This window comes from Camelus dromedarius, chromosome 4 (assembly GCF_036321535.1).
Source record: "Camelus dromedarius isolate mCamDro1 chromosome 4, mCamDro1.pat, whole genome shotgun sequence".
Lineage (NCBI taxonomy): Eukaryota > Metazoa > Chordata > Mammalia > Artiodactyla > Camelidae > Camelus > Camelus dromedarius.
Genome location: NC_087439.1, coordinates 84,614,034 through 84,640,716, shown reverse-complemented (window position 1 = coordinate 84,640,716; position 26,683 = coordinate 84,614,034). Strand labels below are relative to the sequence as shown.

The 26,683-nt window shown below is 41.3% G+C and overlaps 1 protein-coding gene across 1 annotated transcript in view; it reads right to left on the bottom strand.

The window, feature by feature from the left end:
- Positions 1-3,036: 3,036 nt before the first annotated feature.
- Positions 3,037-26,683, bottom strand: part of SGPP2 (sphingosine-1-phosphate phosphatase 2) — a 98,169-nt gene continuing 74,522 nt past the window's right edge. Inside the window, exon 5 of the mRNA XM_031452263.2 lies at positions 3,037-6,595. Coding sequence (XP_031308123.1) covers positions 6,044-6,595 — 552 coding nt within the window. The 3' untranslated portion in view covers positions 3,037-6,043. The remainder of the gene's footprint in view (positions 6,596-26,683) is intronic.

Here is a 26,683-nt window from a genome sequence, read left to right as displayed (position 1 = left end):
CCAGGCAGAGGTCGGAGGTCCCCAGGAATTGAGGAGATGGAGCTGGGAGTCCACGGAGGCTGAGGCGGCTAGAGTTGGCAGGGAAGATTAAGGAGCTGCAGGAGAAGTTTGCAGAATCTCCCCCCTCACCGCCGCCCCCCCCCACCCTGAGTCTCCTGGTGAGCACTGACCAGCGCATGCATGTGCAGGGACTGTCCTGTTCCAGAGGAGACCACCTGTAGCCATCCATGAGAAGAGAGAGAGTGCAGTCCCGGGAGCCCACACAAGGCAGGCCAGAGCCAGCAACCCCCCAAACCACGAGCCGATGGGGAGAGTGCCACCCAGGGCTTTGCCTCAGGAGGGAGGAAACCGGCTCTAGACTAAATGTTCTCTGGTTCCACCTAGTAAACTTAAAAACACGACCCAGAAGAATCAAACCATTTCCAAGGAATGAATTGCATTCCAGAACAAAGTTTAAGAGTATACATAGTAATACAAAATATCCAGCACCCAACAATGTAAACTTGACAGTCCCTGGTCTCCAATTAAAAATTACCAGGCAACCAAAGAAGCTAGGAGATAAAACCAGTAATGAGGGGGAAAATGAATAAAAACTGGACTGAAAAATGACCTAGATGATAAAGTAGACGAGGATATTACTATAACTGTATTCTGTATTTTCAAGAAGCCAGAGGAAAGATGGAACAAGACAAGTAGAAACGTGGAAGATGTATATTTCTAATTTCTATAGATGAAAGCATGATGTCTGAGATAAAACAGAAAGGAATATACTGATTAAAATACTCAGTAAATGCTATTTAACAACAGCAGAACTGACTGACCTCATGAAAAATTTACATTCAGCTATGGTTTTAGCCCCCACAGCGAAAATAGTTTTCCAGCCAAATATTTTAATCGGTATCTAATTAAGATGGCTAAAATGGTCTGTTTAGCGTGCCCTGTGCATAATCTCCCCGCCCGCAGCATCATCCAACTGGTTCCCATGTGACTGAGAGACACGGGACTGGAAGCCACAGGCTCTCGGATGCAGGTAGATGGCATGAGGGCGGCATCAACTGTCACCCTACCCTACCCCACCCCCAGCGACGTGAGGCTGGCTTTGTGGATGTTAAAGGCATTGACCTCTGAGCCCCTCCACTGGGAAAGAATCTGGCTGGTGCTCCAACCAAGGCGACCCTGATGTCATAGCAAGAGAGAGCAAGGCTAGCAGGCATTTTGAGTGTGTGCATCAAAGAGAAATTAATTCTAGCTGGGTCTCAGCTGCATCCCTGCTCGTCTTGCTTGCTTTTGTATGCCACATGGACAGGCATGGAGAAGGAAGAAGGATTTTTGGCTTCATAATGCTCCCTTGTCTCATGAGGCTACAGTTTTAAAAAATTTACCATTCTATTTATGGTCCGCATTCAGTGCTCATTCTTCTTACTATGCATCCTGTAAATAGCCAAGTCTGCACTACAGGTGCGCCCCACTTGAAACAATGCATGCGTGGTGTATCCCAAATAATCCATTTAGGGGCCTTATGTTTACAGAAATGAGGAACTGGCATATGATTTTTTTTAAGTAGCAAACCCCTTGGTGCACTTAAAATTCAAGTTTAAACAATCAAAACAGACAGCTTTTAGGAAAACATCTATTCCTTAAAACGAGATCCGTCTACACCCCTGTTCCACTTGGTTCTGGTTAACCTCTTACTAGAGAATCGGGGCTTGGAGAGTGACATGGAGTATTTACAGGTCCCTCAAAGAGCGAGGATTATGGTAAAATATTCTGAAAGTGAAGTTTCACAGGACTAGGTCAGGGAGCTGAGCAGAGAGCACAGGCATCAAGGACACGGACTGGGTCCCTCGCTGCTGTCACGTCTGCTGAGAGCTGAACAAGAGGATGTGGGAAGGTGAGGTTCGGGGACAGCAGGAGGGGAAGGCACCCACAGTGAAATATTGGAATGAGGAACAATGAAAGGGGACCGAAATCACCTGCAGACATCACCTTCTCTGGATGGTCCCACATGGAGGCAAGGAAATGGACTAAGGGGCTTCTCACGCTTCCTTCCTCTTCTCGTGACTTGGTTCTGCAACATCAAAGCCCCTTGCTCAGTTTGTCCCGCCCCTGTCACCACTATTAATCCTACACACACTCGCCAACATGGGTGTAGCTTGGCTTCCCCTTGTAAGGGCTGGAGGTGCCTGGGGAAGTGTCTCCGGCAAGCTGTGCCCTCACTGTGGAGCATCACCCCATCCTACTGTGCATCACATCCCTGTGCCAACCCCTCTGTTCTTCACGCCTGGCTCACCCACTACTTCTCCCACGACTCTCCCCTGAGTTGCAGCAGCCCCAAAGCCAGAACTCATCCTCCCCTCTTCTCAGTTCCCACAGCAAGGTTATCTTTTCCCTACAGCCTTAACACTTTGGATCTTGGATTGTAATTTTCTGAGCCTGAGTCTCCTCTTCTCTTGAGAGAACTCCAGAGGGCAGACTGGGTCCCATCCAGCTTCATGTGCCTGTGGTACCCAGCATATTAGGTCATTATTAAATACATACTGTTCAAAGTACAAACAGGACCCTAGGCTTAGCCTTGCAAGGCAAAGTGTCAGCTTTCGGTACCATTTCAAATAGCCAGGGATGCTTGAAGGCAGAGCACATCACTGCAATGATGAGAATGTGAGGTGGGGCTGTGTCCCTTCGGTTCAGCAGACAAGGTACGCATCTGTGAAAACCTTATACCTGCCTTAAGCAGCGTCACCTTTAACATTTAACTTCAATACATGGTAGCACTTATCTCCGAATCCGGTAAAAGGATGCTCTTCAGTATCACAAAGAGTTGAAGGAAGGCAATGAAGCAGGTGATCATATCACGTACTTCCTGTTCATCACACCTGTGGCTACTGTGACGCTGACCAGCCTTTGCACGTGATTGAAGAATGACAGCGGAAGAGAACGGGATAGCCTACTGTTTATTTTTGTTGCCTCTTTTCAACTCAGGTCCCAGAAACCCTGAGAAAAAGATGTAGGGACCAAAATTCCAAGGAGGCCGAACACTGGCTTTTAAAGCATTTAATAAGTCAGAAACAAAAATGATTTTATTTTAAAAAGAATACATTTACATACAGTCTATAAGCAAGACAGCTGAAAGTTTTCAAAATAGCAACCCCGAGCATATGGCCCCGAAACACCACATGCTTTGGTTACTCTTGGGAAGCATGAGTCGCCTATTTGGGCAAGAAAATCCCATGTTACAGTGCGACCGGCAGGCATGTCATGGAGTGATTTCAGCAATTTAGGGTTTTTAGTTCATGGCTTTTTTTTTCCTTCTGCATGTTCTGTTATGGTGCAGGTCTGAGCAACACTGGCCTGAACTGAGATCTGTTCAGAATGACGGTTACAGGATGGATGCCCTGGTCCAGAGTGGTAGTGGGCTGGGGGCAGGGTGAGGACAGCCAGGAAAAGGCATGCGTTCTACCTGGAGGGGCCAAGGGCCCTGAGGGCTTTGATGTCAGTTTCCAAATGCAGGGTGAGGCAGAACGCAGCTCCTAAGCTTGTGTTGGATACACCATGGTGAGCTTGATTTTTAAAGTCTTCATCTCCAAGACTCCTGCCCCAGGGAGAGGCTCTGGACCAAGGCTGAGGCTAAACCAGCAGGGGGCAGTCTTTCCCCAGAGAGAAAATCCAAAGATCTTAGAGATGGAAGGCGTACTCTTGGAAGGGGCAAGTGTGGTGTGCGTGCATGCATACGTGTGTGTGTGTGTGTGTGTGTGTGTGTGTGTGCGCGCGCGCGCGCCTGAGAGAGTGTGAAGTTTTAACAGAGCGAACCCCTGTGGGCAAAGCAGGAATTTGAATCAGGTAACAATTTTTCAATCACTGTTTGCCTAATTCTAGTCCACAAAGCAGTCGTGCTCTAAAACTAAGCCTGGCCTCACCAACATATATATTTTATTCTTCAGTTGCTCTAATGAGAGACTTTAAAAAGTGATGGATGCATGGGTCTTTTTCTTTTTAATAAGCTATGGCCAATATACTCATCCTCAATCCAAACTGTGTAAATACAGCCTTAAATACATCAATCCAGCTGACTGTAGTCCTACTGCTGGGGCTTAAGACAAAAGGGACGGCAGTAAAACTTTTTACAGACACACACACACACACACACACCACCACCACCACCACCACCACCACCACCACCCCCCACTGCTGCAACAATGACTATGACCCTTCTTCTTAAAGGATACAAATGAAAAAAGCTGATCCTTTCTCCACTGAAATCATTTTGTGTAAATATTATCCAGCACTGTGATCTTGGGTTTGGCCAATGGGGACAGTACCCCAAAAAGTACCCTGTTGTAGCACTGCATTGGGGGGCAGCCTAGGGCAGTGTGCCTGTGAGCTGGGGCTCTCTCCACAGCCCCCACCCCGGTTCCACAAATACTGGTCAAAGTTATGATGTAAAAAAGGTCATTTGGATTCCTGCCTTCTAATTATGACAAACTTCAGAAGAATTTGAAAGAAAAACAGGATGTTTTATTAACAAATATTCTTCCCTAGAAACAGGAGAATTAAGTCAAACACCAAAGACCATCTCAACCAAAAGGCCAGGGTGCATGTTTGAAATCGGAACGAATGGGATGCTCGGTTTTCACACGGATGCAGAAGCAAGCACCTATCTTTCAAGGCAGGCTAACTTCCCCCCAAGTGCGTGCGTGGTAAGGATGCATAAGGGTCGTATTGTAAATCATGGGCTTCAGCTCTCAGGCACTGAACCACAAAAGACACTTTGTTAACTACACATTGGCACTCACTTTTAAGAACATTGTTGATACTTGTTCCTCGTCCTTCTTAAGAACTAAGAGGAGCCCCTGGAGGGAGGTGTTCGCATCATGATCACTTTCCAAGTCTAACGAGAATGCGAGGATACGGTCGCTTGCCTGAGTTTTAAAAGGCGTTGTATTTGGCTGCCTTGTTTTCCCCAAAGAGGCTGACAGTTGTTCCTGCATTAATTACCCTTGAAATTGCTAAGAGATAAGAGGTGGGAAGGTGAAAAGGGAGCCCCTGATTCCATTCAGCAGATGAGAAAACAGGTTTACAAGAAGAAACTGAGAAATAAATGGAGGAACAGTTTTCGGGAGGGAGGCCTTGTTCCTCTTCGTCAGGCCCCAGGAAGGATTCTGTTCACCTGTTTCATTGATCCACTTTCATAGGCAGATGACAGTTTGTGAGGAAACAAAAAAGCTGAAGATGGGCAGAGGGCTTGTCCCAAGTCACTGTGGCCCAGGAGACAGCAGGACAATCAGAGGACCCCAGGTGAAGTGGGGTGGCAGCAGCCAGTTGGGTTCATGGATCAGAGAGGCTAGAAATGGTACCTGGCACCCCGAACAAACAAGGAGAAGTGGATCCCTGTTCAATATGCAGCCGACAGAGACCAGGACTCAAAGGAAAGCAGCTTCTCGCCTGTGACCTCGCAGCTTTGTCCCCGCCCTTCACGCCTCACAGCAAGGTTCACAGTTCTCTTTCCACCCAAGCAGACACAGTCTAATGCGATCATTGCGACCAGAAAGCCACCCTGTTCAAGGAACACAGTTTTACGTGACGCCACTCTTTCTCTCACACCAACATTCCAGTTTTGGAAATGAGACTCAGTGCCAGGCAAGGTCACAGCTGAAAAGGAACACCTGACATCCAGCCTCCAGGACCACGCCCATCTTTTTTGACTCTCCAGAACCCAGGGGAGCTTGTGGCCATGCCTAAGCCAGGCCACGATTCCTGCCAGCCCAGGACTGGTCCAGAGTCCATGTAACAGACAGGGCAGGGGACCTTAAACAACAGGACTGTGGGTTTAGTCTGGCTTCTCCTGCAGCATGACCCTTACAGACTAGTGGTCCCTACAAGACAGTTTTTCCTTCTAGACAGCAACACTTATCTGAGACAGCAGCAAAGCGACATGTGACTTAAGGATTCTTTTTTAAAGAAAAACACGTTATCAAGATTTTCTCACCCAACAAATTTTGATGTCTTGTGCTCATGTCCAATGAGCTAATGTCCAACCATCTGAGGCTCAGAGTAACCCCAGAAACCTGTGTAGCATTGGCACGAAGGTTGTCGCACAGATGCCAACCGACGTGTAGGTGACGAACTTGTAAGGCACTTCGATCTCCAGTCTCTGCCGGGCCTCCTTGTTCCTGGTGACCACCTTGAACCAGGAGTATAACACTTGTAGTGAGAGAGTTCGCGCCAGCTGACGAACCAGGAGGGTCAACGTGATTCCCACAACGAATCTGGCCAGACTCAAAACTAAAATGTCCACGGTGAGCGGTGGGATATTCTGAACAACAGGGAGTGATTCCGCGGGCTCGGACACCAGCTGGAAAAAGTGATTGATCCAGAATCCTATGATCATCCCAGCCCCGGAGGCCAGGATGGTGGTGGTGTCTGCTCTGGTGGGGCTGTAGCACTCAGACATGGGGTAATTGTAACTCAAGAAGAAGGGCACCACTATGGCGCATACAGGGAAGAGGGGGCTGGCCAAGTCCAGGCAGTCGATTAGGGTCCAGGCAGGGTAGGTGAGGACAATGAGGACTGCGGTCATCAGGACGCCACCCAGCACATCCTGTGGGAAGGAGAGGAAAGGACATAAGCCGGCAAGCGCTCTCCTGTATACACGTAAAATTTTGAGTCAAATATGGTTGATTTGACATTTAAAATACAATTTTTACATGGTTTTATTTTATAACATGTTTGAAAAATGCAAAGATTTAAAAATTTGAATATAGGAAAAATACAAACAGCAATCATACTATTCACGTCATGTATTTTCTTATTTTCTTCCAGCTTGATGTGTGGTTCAGACGACATTTTCTAAAAGACAAGACTGCTGGGACGGGGACTAGAGCTGTGTTGCCAGGGTCTGGGGGGCAGGGGAGGGTGTGACTGCCAAGGAGAACATGAAGGACTTTTGGGGGTGATAGGACAGTTCTGAACGGTAATGGTGGTTACTCAAAGCTATCTGTGTCAAAATCCATAGAACTATACACCCAAAATGAGATCAATTTTACTGTTTGTTAACTAAAAAAAAAAAATTAAAAATTACATTTTATATATTCCATACCTTGTAGTAACCTATAATGAAAAAGAATATGAAAACAAATATATGTATGTATATGTATGACTGAAACACTATGCTGCGCACCAGAAATTGACACAACATTGTAAACTGACTATACTCCAATTTAAAAAAATACATTTTAAACAAAAATAAAAAGCTGGTGGGCTGTCTAGGTTTTACTAAATAACAGTGTTGAGCGTGCTGCATGTAAGGCACTGCTCTGGACGCAAAGAGGTTCCCAGGGTGCCCCTGGCCTCCTTCCATCCTCCCACCCAAACAGCCGAGAACGTACCCCACACAAAATGCAGAAGTTGGACAACATTCTGTTGATGAAATGGTAGGTGGGGAAAAGGGACTCTTGTCCATTAATCATAAGAATGCAAAATGGTGCAACCCCTGTGGGGAGGAACTTGGCGATATTTTAAAAAACGACATGTTCACTTAACCTCTGACCCACAATCCCCCTCTAGGACTTGACCGTGGAGATACAGCTGCCTGTGTCTGTAATGACGTGTCTACACGCTGTCCATTGTAGTATCGTCTGTAATAGGAAGAGACTGGAGAAATGCCAAGTTCTACCTCTGCAGACCACTTGAATCCAGCTGCGGGAAATTCACACCCTGTGACAAGGACGAGCAAGCTCCGATGTGGAGTTTGAAAAGACATGGTCCAGAACAGTGGGTAGAGTGTACCACCTCCTTCCATTAGAAAAAAAAAGGTGAATGGGTACATGGACACATTTTTACCTGAATACACGAGCAGGTTCATTTGAATGGCAGGGGGCGGAGTTGGGAAGGATACTTTACAGGACACCCTCTTTAGAATTTCATTTCATATAAATACACTGCCGCCTTAAAAAATCTGAGTGAAATAATTTAGTCTCTCCTCTTCCAAACAGGATCTGGCTTTCAATCCCCATGTGAAGCGGGGATCCCAGGTGAGCCCAGCTGTGTCCTCTGCAGAGGGTTGAGCATAGATGGCGATGGAGGTCGGGGGCAGTGGTAAAACATCACCCGCCGAGGGCTGAGGGCATCTTGTCTGTGTGTCTTCAAGGAGCACACGTGTTGAGGGGGGATGAGGGCCAGGCATAGCACACTTATTACCTCACACAGGTTTTTACTTTCTCAGTGGGGAGAGGAGATTCTGCTACTCAGATTCTGTCTCCTGACAGTCCCACTGAACTCATGCCTGAGGTCTGAGGGAGCCAGAGAAGATGGAAGAGTCATTTTGCCTCTACGGATAAAACACAGAGCTAAAGAACGTTGCTTTGATACCCCTGGGGCTGAGGGCTCTCCAAAGGGGAGGATCCACTCTTCCTCGGACCTCTAGGCTACAGTGCCCCGCGCAGGCACTTTGTGATTCCACCTGGCCGGACAAAGGTAGAGCATCTGTATCATTCACTGTGGCCCTTGAATTAGATTCATGGGCACAGATCTGCTTAGCCTGGTTGGGTGGCTGAAGAGATGCTGGTGACACACAGACCAGCAGGGGAGGATGCTGACGGGGCAGGGACCGCAGAGCCCAGAGCAATAACACCCTCTCCTAGACCACCTTGGTGGGGCATTTACTGCTAAAATCAGGGAGCTGCTGGGCCTGGAGGGCAGTGGGCAAGACCAAGGTGCTGAAAGTCACAGGCCAGGCAGGGAGCAAGGGACCCAGCAAAGCCATCTTGACACCACGTCATCTGACAGGGCAGCAGCGGTGCTACAGGGGCTCAGACTAGCTCACGGGTGCACGTGAGTCTGCCTTTGCAAAGTCCAGAAACTTTTTGTGCGGGTGTTTCTGTTAGAGGTGGGGGTTAAACACAGTTTTGCAGAGGGCGAGAGGTTCCAAGCGGTCCTGTAGGTGCTCAGGGAAATGCATGTGTTATACATGTTTCTGCTGGTGGCCCCACCCCAGGCTCCCTGGCCACGGAAGCTTAGGGCCCTAATGAGCGCTTCTCCGTCTCACCACCCCTAACCCCCAGCAGTGACTACATTCCACACACTTCTCCTCCTCTGTCCAAAAGCCCCTGCCCCATCACCTCCGAGTACCCACCTTCCCACCCAGACCTTCATTTCCCCACCCGCCTGCCATTCCCATATCCACAGCATTCACTGAGCCCCTCCCGGGCTGCTGTTTCAAGAGCAACTGCTCCCCAGTTTTAGTATGCATTGGAATCGCTTAGGAAGAGTATTAAGATGCAGGTTTCAGAGGACTGCCCTCTGATTCTGATCTGCAGCGTGGCCCAGAAGTCTGCATTTTAATGCCCCAATGTGATGCTGATATAGTGAGTCTTCAAAACAACACCAAAAAACCTCTGAGAAATACTAGGCTCTAGAGTGGGAGTCAGAATCCTGCACGATACAGGTTTAATTAACCTATCATTCCAGAATTTTCTCTCACTACTTTGCCATTTGAACTTACCACACCATTCAGCGAGGTCTACTTGCTTTTCTCAAACACACCCAGTATGATTTCATCATAGTTTCGCATTCCTTTTATGTATAGCACATTTCAACAACTTCTATCAAGATCTTACCAGCTCATCTAAGGCTCCGCTTGAAAGCAACTTCCTTTCCAAAATATCTTCCTGTATCGCCACAGTTAGAAATAACCAATTCCTGAACTGAACACGAAGGCAATTGCTGAATAGCATTCAGAAAGCCCCTTTCTTAAATCGCCTTTGCTGTGTGACGTGTTCACGTGCTTTTCTCCTGAGTTGAAGATAAAAGTCTGATGGGCAAGGATCTTAGCATTATTCCTTAGCACAGCGCCTAACATGGAGCAGGTATCCAGGTATAGATTAGGAGGACTTAATGCTTTTCCCTTATCCAGATAGCCATGATATTTAAAACTCACTGTTTCAACACATAAAAGAAAATGTGCCTTCCTTCCCTCTGTCTCCCTTTGTAACCACAGTTACCAAGTTCCTAGACATCTGGCTGGAATCTTTCTCATAAACGAATTCTGTCCATTTTCAGTGCATCAGGAGACCAGACTATTTTGGTTCACAGCCCTAGACTTGAGACTAAAGTAAATTTGGCCAACACGACTGCCTCTGTAGAGTTTTTTCCTTTTCCCCACACAACTGAATTTTTAGCCATAAAAGGTGAAATTGTAATGAAGACAATTTAGATATTTTGGGAAGAAAAATGCTTGAAACATCCCATATGAACTTTCTATTTTAGGGCTCCACGTTTCTAATGATAAAATTATTCTAAAGAGCTTCTAAAAAATAAGGACCAGAATGCTTGAAAATTCAAGGACAGCTTTAGACATTAATTTTTCTCAAGCCACTAAATGCACAGAAACTATAAAAACTCACAAAATCTCCATCTCAGGATTGGATCTGTTGCTCTGGTTTTGGCAAATTCTGAACAAGGAGGTGACTGCTTTGGAACTGCACAGTTGCATGTTTGGCACAGTACGTGGGGCCAGAAGGAGAAGAGTTCTCTGGGACGGCGAAGGTGAGCTGTGGGGCAGAGGACCGTGTACAGAGCACAGACGCAGAAGTGGGGAGCCGCTAGCCAGCCCTGGGATAATTCTGTCCAGAAAAGGTGGATTTTGGGGGTGGGGGCAGAGAGGAGAGAGGGAAGAGTATCTGTGGTTTACAGAGAGATAGAAACTGTATGGAAGATGGGTAAAAGATAGGGATGTGAAAAGCATGATATGGAAAAGTTGTGAGGGCAAATATGGCTAAACGCATGTTCTTTATTTTGCAAGGTAAAGTTACTTTGTCTGTTACTTTGCAAAAAACACATTCAAAATTCCTTTCCAAGAAGAAAGTAATTAGACTACAAAGTATACAAAATATTCACCACTTAGACATCAATTATTCCACTGCTAGGAATGTATTCAAAGAAAACAATCAATCAGAGAAAGAGCTGCTCCAAAGGTTACAGACAGGGATGGTTCTTACTGAGTTGTTTCAGTTTATACTGATTAAGCCCAAAAAGTAACACACGCTCCACCACAGAACAAGCAGGAAACACAAACAAGCAAAAAGAGCATAAAGAATGGAACATACATCATAATAAGAAAGAATCTGGAAAGACATAAATCAAGCATGTTATAATGTTGTTTACACCAAAAATGAGACAGAAATACATACTGCTTTCTAATTTAATAATATAACAGGAACATTTTTCACTTGAAAAATACATTTCTGCAATATCTTTATGGTTTCAAAGAATACAAATTCTACATAAAGGATGATCCTAATTTTATAGAAACAGGTACTTGCACACATGGATAAAATATCAGAAGGAAATAAACTATATGTTTTAATTGAAGTATAGTTGATTTATAATGTGTTAGTTTCTGGTGCACAGCACAGTGATTCAGTTACAAATATACATATATATTTTTCATATTCTTTTTCATTTTATAGATTATAACAAGATACTGAATGTAAGTTCCTTGTGCTATACAGTAGAACCTTGTTGTTTATCTATTTTATGTATAGTAGTTTGTGTCTGCTAATCCCAAACTCCTAATTTATCCCTCCCCACTTCCTTTCCCTTTTGGTAAACCTACATGTTTTCTTGTCTGTGGGTCTCTGTTTTAGAGTTAAATTAAAATATTAAGAGTAGTTTTTTTTGTTTTTTGTTTTTTGTTTTTTTTTTGCTGTTTGGCTATCACAGATGATGGTTCTCTCCCCCAAGCTTTGCAAATGTTTTCTAAATTTTCTAGTCAACACCTACTACTTTTATTATAATAAAAACATAATCAAGGCAAAGAACAAGGATATTAAAATCAGAATGTTTCAAAATAGGCAAAAATTGAAATAATTAACTGCTGCTTATAAAATTTCATGTAATGTCAAAAAAATGAAATGCCCCTAAGAATCTATATGATAATCAAGATACCATTCTTCTATGACATAAGTAACATTTAAAATAAAAGCATTACCCTATAGATCACACTGAAAAATAATAAACCTTTAATTTAATTTACCATCAAAGTTTAAATGAAGACTTTTAAATTATTTGGGAAAAAATCATTACGTGAAACTAACATTTTCGAAAGTTAAAATGCAGAAGAATTAAATCCCTTTGATTTTTGTACGTATTCTCATTTTCAGTTATAAAAGTCAGTATATCGATAAAAGCTTGAACTTTCTTACACCTCATTACAGAAAACAGTAATAAAGACAGGCAACCTAAAGTGTTTAGGAAAGAATCCAAGAGCACTGTCCCAAGCATCAGAACAAACTTTAGTGAGTGCTTACATAAACACAGAAAATAGTGTTTTTATTCTAAGCAAACAGAAACACTCTTCCTGTTAGTAAACATCTCTAGATATTTCAACAGCAAGCCCTAACCCTGAGAACTCCTGGCGGTGGTGAATTCTGACCCTACCTCACATTCCCATACGCAGTTTCCTGCGACAAATTTACATTCTATCTCCAAACATCTTCACTGAAGAATGCTATTGAGCGGACCAACACAACACAAGGTTAGCTCACTAGAAAGAAGGGGAGAACAAACGCATTCATTCGATTGTCAGGAAAGAATGCATTCAGATCTTGGAGCTATTTATGCTGAGAACTCTATGATTCTGGCATCTTCCCCTCTGCCAGGTCCCCCGCTGAGCATGTGAAGGGCCTTCTCTGCCCTTGGCTGCCTTCACAGAGCAAGCTGAAGCCAGGAGCAGAGTAAAAGCCAAGACCCACTTCTTTGTAGATGCACTGAATGCTCTGAATGCAAGCAGACCCTGACATTACAACAACAACAACAAAAAAACCCACCTCAAAACACTACAATTATTTTAGAAAATAGTTTTTAGTTATAGAGCAATCAATATTTCCTAGTTAATACACTCAGAATACTTACTCTTTTCCATGCTAGTGCACAATTAATTCAATTTCTGAGAATAATGACGATGAGATTCAATAGAAGCCAAATGGCAAGAGGGAGTCAACATTGTTCATGAATATGAATATAAATGATTACAGAGAGAAACCTACGTGTTACGTAATTAGCATGTGTATATGGGAGAAAGAGTGAACTCTTGCGCTCAAAATGTGAACTTCCTATTGAAACACACCAATGTCCACGGGGATCACCCAAAAGCAGGAAGCAGGTGTACCTTGCCATGTGGTGTGAGTGGAAGCAGCAGAATCTCCTGATACTCGTAGCTCAGAGAGCGGGTCCTCCGTCATGACTGTTCTGAGCCACCTCAGATATCCTCACACAAACTGGGACTCAGGGTCACCAGGCGTGGAAATCTACCGTCGTACAGAGAAGGTTATGTAAAGCTATTTGGAAAACTCACTGGACCCCAGCAGTAATTATATGAGGTAGAAAAAAGTAGGCCAGCTTTCACCTTCTGCAATTTTAGAATAAATGCCCACTTGGAAAATGAGCATGTTTAAACCTTCTTTAGAAATTATGTTGAATAGGTGTATACATCTATCAAAATTCATCAAATTGTACACCTGACATATGTGCAGTTTACTGTACAGGAATTATGCCACAATAAAGTCGTTTTAAAAATGAAAAGAAAGTATGTTGATTTTTTAACAGAAAATGGTTTTCTGTAAGTGTACAAAAAATTGTTTACCACTTAGACATAAGGCAGAAAACCTCATTTCAATGTCTTATGGGGGCAAAGGTCACCCAGGACAGTAGAAGGAATAACGCTTTGTTCCTTCTGAAACATGTTCCTCAATGTTTCCTACAGATTAAGGGTCTTAGACTTTGTGAAGTGATAGGCTAGCTGATTGATTTTGGGGGGGGGGGGCAAAGATGCAAATAATTTCTGTTCAGTGGGACCGATAACCCCAAAGGTAACAATTTATTGTCCTATAAGACAGTTACCAGTTTTGTATATAACCCATCATAAAGTAATTTCTTTATTAAATTGTCGGTATTTAGTTCTTTATATCTGACTAATTCCTTCATTAATTAATCAGTTGAACAAAATCTTTGACACATTTTATATTTGGACAAGAGTTATGATTTTACCATTTAACATTTATACTCTAGAAAGTAGATCATTATTTCAATGCTTGTTCATATGACAGATTATTTTGAATGAATGCATGTCCCATATAACAATTGCATTTTTTTTATCTTGTTTTCCTTTGTACACACTCTATAAATGGCAAAAGTTTGCTAAAGTAAATAAGGCAGGTGTTAATGTTTCTTAATGTGATGATATAATAAGACATTACTACATGCTTTTCAGAATATCAATATCAACTAGAAATACTATACATTTCTAAACTCTAGTCCATATACAGCTTGATTTAGGGAACAATCACTTGCTTGTCCTGGCTTCACAGAATCGAACAAGTCCAAACAGTCGATCTTCATGAGACAAAGTCTCCCGACCCATAATTTGCATTCACATGAACAGCTCTAACTAAAAAGAATTGCAGGGCTTGGCAGGTCAACAGGATTATGACATTAGATCAAATAAGCATCACAGGCAGGTTATAACATCATCTCTGACAACTGCTAAGCAGCCGGCAAGAATGACAAGCACCGGGAAGGAGAACTTGCTAGAAGACACAAAAGACACTGTCAAACATTGAAGTGATTTTTCTCAAATCTAGGTGGGCAGAGGGGCCTCTGAGCAACAAGAGAATGAAAGAAAGTCATGTTCAAATGTAATATAATTGCTGAACAGGCCCATGCAGGTTGAAATTTTTTGGGCATCATCCCCATATTTGCTGGGATGCTGCGTAGACTGTTTCAGTGCCTTTCAAACTGTATCTTGCATGCGTCCACCGGGGGCTTGTTAAAACACAGAATCTAATTCAGTAGATCCAGGTGGGCCCGAGAGTCCGCATTTCTAACAAGCTCCCAGGTGACGCGGAGGCTGCCGGTCAGGGGACCACACCGTGAGCGGCAAAGACTGTCTCACCTTCCTCATTCAGAGGCCAGCACGGGCTCCCCATGCTGAATATAGCAGGTGAGGGCTTCCTGAGTGCTTTCTTGAAACACGTGTAAAAAAAAAAAACCTTCTGGATTATATGGGTACCGTATACTATATTCATACAATACTCAAGTGAGTACTGTAAAAAAAAAGTGATAGTACAGCTTTTGAAAGTCCTGAAGTGATATTCTAATGAAGAGACATTTGAGTGTAGAGAGGTGCTAGAGAAAGACCTGAAAATTCTTTGTAGACTTGGTGACATGAGTGCTCACATGCTCACATTTAAAGGAAAAGGAAGTCTGCCCCAGTCCTTTGCCCTTGACCCTGGGGAATTTGGCTCGAACCCTTAAATCCTGACTCCTCGTGCAAAAACAGAACTCTCTGAGGGACTCCTTTGCAGCCTTTGTTTCACACTAGGAATGGGGGCTTATAGGAAAATAAAAAAAACAAAACAAAACAGCAGTCTGGCTCTGCAGTCTTCTAGGGATGTCAGATATGGCCGTGCGTTGTTTACGACGAGGCCGGACAATCTCAGTTACAGAGACTGTCACTTCCCTGTCATTGTGTGTCAAGTGAGCAGAAGGTAACACCATGTCACTTTATTAAAATGGAGGAATGAGATTCAAGATACAACGAGGCACAAGATTGTGGTGCTCGTGTGACCTTTTATTTTCACACGTGTGATGAGAACTTGGGGGTGTGGTGTGGAAACCTAACTGTGCCATAAACCCATGCGAATGAACTAATTTTATGGAGGTTTCAGGGCTGAAAAAAAAAATCAAATAAATGACAGCACTTACAGGAAGCCCTGTGTGCCTTTAAAAACATGACACATGAAGTGTTTATCTCCTTTCCCAAGTGAGCGTGTTTTAGGGAACATTCCCACAGACACACACAGACTCAGCAGTGTTTCGTGATAAAATGAAGTCCTATGTCTGCGAGTCTGTTTCTTTTGTAAATGAGTTCATTAGTGTCCTCCTTTTTCTTTTCTTTTCTTTTTTTTTAAGATTTCACATATGAGTGATATCATATGGTATTCTTCTTTCTCTTTCTGGCTTACTTCACTTAGAATGATGTCTACTTCAATTAAAAAAAAATGAAGTCCTAGGCCTTTAGCTGATTTTCACAGCATAAGACACCAGGCAGCTACTTCACTCCCCTACAGTTATCCCCTGTGCCCCAATTAGTGTTCACTCGATGACCAGCAGGGCACGCGTTGGTGATGGGCTCAATCCTCAGGCAGGCGTGTGGCTGTGACAGATATGCTATCCATTTCCCCTCATGGCATCTACGATGCTGCTCCTTCTCTCCACAGGCAACTTGGCCCAGCTCGACTCTCCAGACCCTTCACGGTGAATTTCTCATTTTGAAATAGCACCACAAAGAAGATGGATGGATATTAATTCTGTGGAGAACCTGGTCCCCTTTCTCAGTCAGATTTGGAGGTACTGTCACAGCAACTACGAAGAGGAATTTTGGAAATCAGTGGTTTGTGAATTTTTAAATTGATTCCCAAAGAATAAAAGGACCAAAGACAAAAGGTCTTTGAAACCCATGTATTTGTTTTATTGCCAAAACCCATATTAAACGTTGGTCAGTTAAAAATAAAGAAAGAAAGAAAGAAAGAAAGAAAGAAAGAAAGAAAGAAAGAAAGAAAGAAAGAAAGAAAGAAAGAAAGAAAGAAAGAAAGAAAGAAAGAAAGAAAGAAAGAAAGAAAGAAAGAAAGAAAGAAAGAGAAAGAAAGAAAGAAAGAAAGAAAGAGAGAAAGAAGAGAGAGAGAAGAGAGAGAGAAAGAAAGAGAGAAAGAAAGAGAGAAAGAAAGAGAGAGAAGAGAAGAGAGAGAGAGAGAGAGAGAGGGAGGGAGGAAGGGAGGAAGGAAGGAAGGAAGGAAGGAAGAAACAGGGTAAGGGAATAAATAAGAAATGCAAGTACCCAGTCGAAGAAGAAGAGTTACTATTCATCAAAGTCTAGAATCTTCCTCCTCTTCTAGGAACTTGTCATGTAAATAGTAATGGAGCTCAAATATTTTTTCATTTGTTCATTCAATAGCTATCATGTGCTATTATTTTCAATCGGTTATTACACCCCAAGAAATATATTAGGATAGAGGAAGAATAAGACACAGTTTCTGTCCATTAAACAAAAATGACTTATTGCTTTGTCAGAAACAATTCAGGCTCACTATTACACATGCAGTTCAGAGCTTTCTCTCCGTAACGAACTCCTCTTCCCACATACATAATTTTGCAGCTAATGGCACTACACTATACTACACAAGCTGATCTGTAAACTGCCTTTTTTCATTGACAATATGTCATACACATCTTTTCATGACTACACAACTCCATTATTTTAATGGCTGTATCACATTCCGCTCCATGGAAACACCGTACTTGACTACCTCTGATTGATGGACATTTGGGGTATTCACACTGTTCGCTATTAAATGCACTAAAGAACATCCTGGAAGGGCAGTAGAGAATGGTAATTAAAAGCATGGATTCTCAAGTCAGACTGCTTGGTTTTAAGTAAGTTTCAGCTCAGTCTCTTACCAACTATATAACCTTGGTCAGGTTAACTTAACCTCTCCGCGCCTCATCTTGTAAGACTGGGATAATAGTACGTCCCTCATAGGGTCACTGTGAACTACCCCGATGAGGTAGCTAATCCATGTAAAGTGCTTAGAATGATGCCTAGCAGATCATAAGTGCTTTACAAATATTTGCTACCATTATTTTTACTTTTACACTTGTGTGATTCTATGCTTCAGGGAAATGGGCTAAGGAGCCTCGAAGGCTATGGATGTATAGTTTAGATCTTAATACATTCTGCAAAGTGCCCTCCAAAAAGCTAATACCAATGGATTATCTGTAACTTTTAAAATAGCCATCCTCACTTGGCAGGTATGAGATCTGGAAACTGCCAGTCTGACCAACCTGGCTACCCTGATTTAGCGCACACTGTGGGCAAGTGGAAGTGGCAAGAATCTGGTTCAGGAACATTGGAGGAAATGACACAGAGAATTCTAAACCTAGCAGATTGAAAATGAAATAAAGACATTTCCAGAAAAGCAAAAACTGAGAGAACTCATCCCCAGCAGAACCATGCTAAAAGAGACACTATTTAAATAGGGTAATTTAGGCAGAAGGAATGAGATGCCAGATGAACCGTAGGAAGGAATGAGGAACAACAGAAATGTGGATAAACCTAAATGTTTATCAACTATACAACAATAAAAGTCAGTCCTTGTGGGCTTTAAATATTTGTAGAATTAAATTTCATTTAATAACCCACTCTTCCCAGGAAGTGGTAAAGATACTAATTTGCATTTGACTCTCCTAAATCAAGGATTCATGCTGTAATCTCTGGGGTAACCACTAAAAGAATTGTAAAGACTTTATAACAAGCTAATAGTGGAGAGAAAATGGGAGAGTTAACATACTTGAGTAATACAAAAGAAGATAAAGAAGATCAGGTGAGAAAAAGTTAACAAAGAGCAATATGATAGATTTAAATCCAAAAATATATCAGAATACATCATGTGACAATAGACTAAACATACCAATTAAAAAGCAAAACTGTCAAACTAAATTAAAAAAATAAGCCCAGCTACATGCTGCTTATAACACAATGCAAATATAAGGGTACAGAGAAGGCAGAAGAAAAAAAAATGGAAAAATGCTTTGCAAATACTCACCAAAACAAAGCTGGTGTTGCTATATTAATATTAGATAAAGTAAGCTTTGAGGCAAGAAAATTACTAGAGACAAAAAGGACATTTAAAATGGTGAAAGGGTCAACCTATCAGAGACAATGTAAAAACTGTATGTACCAAATAACATAGCTTCAAAATATTTCAAAGTATGTGAAGAAAAACATTGACAGACTGAAAGGAGAGACAGGCAAATTCACAGACAGACAGACTTTTACACACCTCTCTCTCAACAAGTCAGAGACCAAGCAGGAAAAAAAAAATCAATGAGAATATAGAAGATTATTATAAAGAACAATTTAAAAAATGACCCAATACACAAAGCCCCATGCGCAGCAATTACACAAAATACAGTTCTATGTGGGGACATAAAGTAAATCTCAACAAATTTCAAGAAATTGAAATCATATAGAGTTATCTTCTCTGACTACAGGGAAATTAGGCTAGAAATAAACTTAAAAATAATAATTAGAAAATTCTCAAATATTTGGAAATTTAAGTAATATATTTCTAAGTAACCCCTAGGGGAAATTAGAGAATATTTTCAACTGAATGACAATGAAAAATAACTTATTAATACTTGTAGAATGCCACCATTTTTAAAGGGAAATGTAGAGCCTTAAAGGACATTTGGAAAAGAAGGGCTAAAAGTTAACAATTAAGAATCTACTTCAAATATTCTGAAGGAAGGATGAAAATAATGAAGAACAAAAAGTAACACACGTACAACGGAGAAAATTAACAAAATCAAAAATTGGTTCTTTAAAAAGACTACTAAAAATTGATAAACCCCTATAAAATGGATAAACAATGGATACAGAATCAGGAATGAAAAGAGAGAAATCATTACAGATTCTACAAAAATAATAAAAAGACTATCATAAACAATGTATTGCAAAAAACTGATTTTTTTTCCTGCTTGTTCTCTGAACTGGTGAGAGAGAGGTGTGTAAAAATCTTCCACTCTGATTGTCGATTTGTCTATTTCTCCTTTTAGTCTGTCAGTTTTCCCTTCACATACTTTGAAACAATTTATGGCAGTTAATTTGACAATTGAGATAAAATGGACAAATTCCTAGAAAAACACAACTTATAAAGGAGAAAATAGAAAATCTGAATAGTTATACATTTGTGTGTATATATGCGTATGTGTGTGTGTATATATATATATACACATGAAATATATAATTAAAATACTTTTCACAAAAATATATATTCCAGACCCAGCTGGGTTACTAATGAATTCTTCTAAACATTTAAGGTGGGGGGAGGGGAACCTTATACAAATTCTTCTAGAAAATAGAAAAGAAAGTAAAACAGTTCCCAAATCCGTTTATGAGGTTGGCATAACCTTGATACTAAAACCTAGAAACAAAAAATATCATATACCAATCTCTCCCATAAATATAGTCATAAAAGTCCACAAAATGGTAGGAGAAAGTAACTTAAGTAATATAAAAAAGGCTAATATGTAATGACCATTGAGTTTACGCTAGAAATGCAAAGTTAGTTGAAAAATCAAAAAATCAGTCTAAACCATAACATTAATAAAATAAAGAAGAAAAATCATATGATCATCTCAATAGATGCAAAAAAATCATTTAATTCAATACCATTTAGGATTTAAAAAAAAAACCCTCATAGCAGATCAGGACTAATAGGAAACTTTCCAATGCTGATAAATGGTCCCAACAACAACAAAAAAATCTAGAGCTAACATCAACCTTAAGGATGAAATAAAAAACACTTTCTCCCTGAGTTTAGAAATAAGGATGACCACATCATCATTTCAACTCAATACTATACTGGAGGTCTAACCCCATGTGATTAAGGTAAACAAAAGAAATAAATATTGGAGAAGAAGTAGTAAACTTGGCATTGTTCGCCATTGTGTTCGAAACAACCCAAATATCCATCAGTAATAAGAGGGATAAATAAAATCTGATACAATCATATAATTTAATCCTATACAAGAATAAAAAGCCACAAACTAAAGCTACATACAATATGGGTGAATATCGCAAATAAAAAAGGAAGTTAAATAAGGCCAGTGCTGAAGAATGCATACTGTGTAATTCCACTTCACATTTATGTGAAGTGCAGCTAAGTCTCTGCTGTCAGAGATCTGAGGAGTGGGTACCTTGGGGGAGGCGCAGAGTGGAGGGCACAGGGGACCTCTGAGGTACTGGTAATGCTATACTTAGTAACCTGTGTGGTGATTTCTTGGGTGTGCTTACTTACCTCTTCCTACCCTCTAGGTACTACTTACACACCTATACCCAAGAACCAGGTAGCAGGTTTTCTATTTACGAAACTCTCAAGTCCATTCGGAACTGCAGAATTTCCTTCTCCACCCTCGCCTACATCATCATCACATTTATGAGATAAAATGTGTGAAGCACTGAAGCGGTGTGTCTTCAGATACTCTTCTCCTAAGAACTGGTCCCTCAAAGAGCCTCAAAACTTCATGCTGCTGACCACTGTTCCAGGGTCCCTTGTCAAATGGCAAGACACCTGCCATATTCAACTCTGTGACTTCTAGAAACTCCAAAATAGAGCATCCATGTCTGCACGGTATTTATTTTTGCATGACATTTTTCTGTTAAATTTTTCAAAAGCTTATTCTTACAGGCAAAACAAAATAATGTTGAAAAAGAATTATTATATATTTGATCTTGTCTGGTCTTCTACAGTGAATGCAATATTCAGACTAATGGCTGAATCTTGTCAAATCTGACACAATAAAGTACACAGAAATAAAAAAGATTGATTTATGAACAGATAACATGGCATCTATGACAATCCACTTGACACTTACTGTACACTTACTCTCAGACACTCTGTTGGGAATTGTGGGGCATATAAAGGTGAAGAAAATAAGATTCTTAGCCTCAAGGGACTCAATCTAATGGGATAGACAGGTATGAATACAACCAACCATATGCTCATATCATAGCTTGCTCTTACTGCTGTGAAAGTGATATTTATACATTAAAATGCCAGCACTATTTATAATAGCCAAGACATGGAAGCAACCTAAATGTCCATTGACAGATGACTGGATAAAGAAGTTGTGGTATGTGTATACCACATACGCACACAATGGAATACTACTCAGCCATAAAAAATAAAATAATGCCATCTGCAGCAACGTAAATGGACCTAGAGATTGTCATACTAAGTAAGCCAGAAAGAGAAAGAAAAATACCATATGATATCACTTATGTGTGGAATCTAAAAAAATGACATAAATGAAATTATTTACAAAGCAGAAACAGACTCACAGACATAGAAAATAAACTTGTGGTTACCAGAGGGATAAGGGGGTGGGGTGGAGAGACAAACTGGGAGTCAGGAATTTGCACATACTAACTACTATATATAAAATAGATAAACAACAAGGTCCTACTGTACAGCACGAGGAACGATATTCAATATCTTGTAATAGCCTATAATTAAAAAGAATATGAAATGCATATATATAACTGAATCACTATGCTGTACACCAGAAACTAATTCAACTTTGTAAATCAACTATACTCCAATTTAAAAAAATGCTACATGACCTAAGGGACTTTGAATGAAAAATCTTTCAAGTGTCCTTTTATCTACTGAAATAGAGATATTTGTATTTGATAGTAAAAGAAACAAATGTCAAGAAATTCGCATTCTGGTCTTTTCTGTTGGTAAAATGTCACAGTTTTCCCTAGGATGCTCACATTGAAGAAATTATCCTAAGCAGAGTTTCCCACAGTGTGCTCAGAGGAAGCTGGATGACAATGGGAAAAGGGATCCCAAAGCACGAGGGACACAGTCAACTGGCACCCTACGTCCATTCCCACCTCCCCCTGAACTTGAGACGTGGGAAGGATAAAACGTACATTTCCATGGCTCCTTGGCCAGTCAGGCCCCAGCATTTGGATGCACTCTTGCAGAACTGGGAAAGTGGAAAGGGGGAGGAAGCCACCTTCCTCCTGCTGTTCCCGTGATCCGGCAACATCCCAGGAAGGGGAGTTGCAGCAACAGGTCTGAGGAATCCAGCTCCTAGTTTTTTTTCAGAGGCAACAAAGGCCATCACAGTGGCTGGACTCAGCCTAGCATCTGCTTATTTGGTTGGTGAGAGGTGAAGATTGCAAGAATGGTGGTGACAAGTGGCCAGCAGGACTTTGACTTCTGGGTGACAGCGATAGCCACGGGTTCTCCCCGCTCATCAAGCCCTTCTGACAGTTTGTAAGCACCAGGGTCCCCGTCTTAAATTCCACTCTGCCTGAAATACCTGGGGGGGGGAGGGTATAGCTCAAATGGTAGAGCACATGCTTAGCAAGCAGGAGGTCCTGGGTTCAATCCCCAGTACCTCCTCCAAAAAATACATAAATAAGTAAACATAATTACCTCCCCCTCAGAAATTAAAAGCAAAAAACCTTAGAGTTAATTCTATATTCTTTCTCTAATTTAGAGCCTTGGGTTTTTGTTGTTTTAAAATATTTAATTACATGATGTTAATAGCTGAGTTCTGTCTCATATCTTGATATACAGTTAATTAAAGCTGGCAATTCCTCATCGCTGCACATTAAATTGTTTTCTATGTTGCACTATTTTAAATAGCACTATGACTTTATTCAAATGTATGTATTTGTTCAACTGTTTTTTAGGATAAATTGTCAGAATTCCTAGGCCAAAAGGAATGTACCATACATTTTACTGCTTTTAACACATGTTCCATGAAAAGGTCCCTTGAAAATATCCCATTACTCAACCCCTTATCAACCCTGATTGTCACATTTTAATTTTTTTTATCTCACAGGCAAAAATTTAAAAATGACATCTCACTGTTATTTGTACTTCTTTTGTGACTTTTTTTTATATCCCTATAAATACAGGTGAAATTGGTTCCTTATATTTATTGGACGTTTTTATTTTTCCTTTTGGGAATTGCCTGTTCTTGTCTGTTGATGTACTGGGCTTTTGCTGATTAATTCTTTATATTATATTAATCCTTTTTCTATCCCTAAGTATATTTATGCTTTTGACAATGACTTTCATTTTTCATATATGGAAGCTTTTAAAAATATATGTAATCAGCTCTCCTAATCTTTTGTGAATTATTGCATTTAATCATACCAAGAAAGGTCTTTTTTAAAAATATATTCTTCCCAGTTTTTCCCAATTTTTTTTTTGAGACAGCATGAAAAATATACGAGGCTTCCTGGCTGAGGCAGACAAACTCACCTGGCCCCTAACGCACTAGATTTGCTTCTGCCTGCATGGCTTTGAGCTACCGATATTAATTATGTAGGATTCTTCTTTTCCAACGGGTGCATCTGCATTCTGAAGGAGAATAATTTACTGAACTAGGTTGAATTTTTTCCGATGATTGGATTTGATTCAGACAAAAAAGATTTATTCTCAGGTTTCAAAGGTTAGTTGAGGACTCACAGCAAAGCATTTCATCTCTTTCTTTTCATTTGGCTGGTAGAACAAACCGGTAATAACTTAGAGAGCTGCAATGAAAATAAAGTGCCAGTATTTTCGGGAAGGTCACAGCAACACTGAGTATTATGGCAGAAACGTGTGTCTGTCTCTTCCCAAGGGGCCAAAGAATCTTTTCAAAAAAATAATGTAAATTAATGGGAGGGTCTGATTCATTTACCGAAGTTGATTTCACAAACAAATTTTGAAGACAATGCTTTTTCCATTAAGAGAGGCATGGGATTATAAGCTTACAGGAAAACTTCACCCTTCAATGAGACCGACACTGTATAATCCAAAAAGCAATAACCTAACAAAAGAAACATGGAGACTGGTTTCTACAGAAGGTTTAATCCAACTCCTTGCTCTCATTTTACCAGTACCTGGGACTCAGGTAGCACACAGATACAACCCACGGCAGGATCATCTCACAACACATCCCACTGGAGCAGCTTCTCAGGCTCCAGGCCACAGAATGTTAGAGGCCAACCAGTTTTCACTGCAGCAGGAAGGATAGAGGTGGCTTCTGGTCTGAGGCAAACTGGCCCCATACCAGCTGTGCCTGCTCCAGCCCTGTAGAGTTTGGCTTTGCTGCCCTGTGGGACCTCTGGACTCTGGGTGATTCTGGTGCTTTGACCACCTTCTGTCTGTCCATCTTCTGTGGGCTGCATTCAGGGCTCAGTCCAGCTCCACCTCCTAGATTTAGGGCACTTCCAGTAGCCTATGCTCCTCACACTTTCAGAACAGATGATACACACACACACACACACACACACACACACACACCACACACACACACACACACACACAACACATACACCACACACACACACACACACCACACACACAGCACACACACCACACACAGCACACACACACACACCACACACACACACACCACACACACAGCACACACACCACACACACCACACACACACCACACACACACACACCACACACACACCACACACAGCACACACACACCACACACACACCACACACAGCACACACACACACACCACACACACACAGCACACACACACACACCACACACAGCACACACACACACACCACACACAGCACACACACACACCACACACACACACACCACACACACACACACACACACACCGGGGATTGAACCCAGGACCTCACGCATGTCAGGCATGTACTCTACCACTGAGCTCCCCACCACCCCACCGTATTTATTATTAGGCATGCATACCATGAGCAGTTCTTGCTGGAAATTATGCAAAGCCCTAATTTTGGTTCAATAAATACAGAAGCATAAAATGCTTTCTGTTTCCCCTTATATCGTCCTAGCAAATGGCTGGCTGAATTACTCCTCTGGTGGTTTGACTAATAACGATTTGTTTTATTTTAAAACACACACACACACAACAACAACAACTTTAAAAACAAGAGGGGATGAGTGTTTTTACCATGAGTACTTACTACTTCTAAAACCAGAAATAATCCTCTATTTTAATGAAAGGGTAAAGACATTTCTCTCCAAGGTAAAGAGAAAACAATGGGCATAATGTGAGGACCGAGGCTTAGAAACACAGCCAAATTCCCTTTTTACCTCAGTAACTAATTCATCCAACAGGGCATAACAAAGTAGAGCTTTGTAGGGCGTAATTTATATTACAATTAACTTTCTTCTTCATATTAAGTAAGGCAATTTGAAGTAAGTTTTTTTTTTTAAGTAGGTTCAAAGGACTTGAAAAAACACACCAAAAATGCTGTAGTCTAAAGCCAGAGCATAGTTTCGTATGGTCTGCAGATAATTTAATATTTGAGAAATCTTTTCAACATTCTCCAACTCTAACCAAAACTAAAGCAATACTTAGGGAAAAAAAAACAAACGAGTAAGTAAACAAAACCTAATATCTATATAATTATCCACAGATGAAACAATTTAGGGACAATAAAATAGAGCAGTGTTTCAGCTAATTCAAGTTCAAAATAATGGAATAATCATTCACTAATCAAACAACAACAACAACAATTCTGACTGATTTTACCATTAATATATTAGGGGTGATTGATTGCTTTATCAGTTAAAAGACTTAAAGTCAATTCTATGTAAGTTGATTAATTCCAAGCATCACAAATGCAGTGTGATCAGCCTTCTTGCTTTGCCCTGCGCATCCTCCTTTCCCCTCAAACACAAATATAACTGTGTATAACTGTGTCCAGTTTTTGAGTCTTTGAAACAGTAGGACATTGCAATGGTGTCAATGTACAAAGGATGTTATCACTGGTGCTTCGCCTGTCTGCTTCTTCTAGTGGCAGATGTGTTTTACTGTGGAGAAGGGCCCCTCTCACATGCTGATCCTAACCCTAAGCAGCCCTGCCCATCACAGCCCCTGCACACGCGGGCTGGCTCCTGACCCAGTTCACCCAACCACAATCCTCTTCACCCCTTGGGTGATGTTTGGCACAGCAAGAGGCTCATAATCCAGGCTCGCCCAATTAGACACTTTTTCTGGAATTCTTCCCACTGGAATCCTTTCAGGAGTGAAACAAAGACTTTAAGCCTT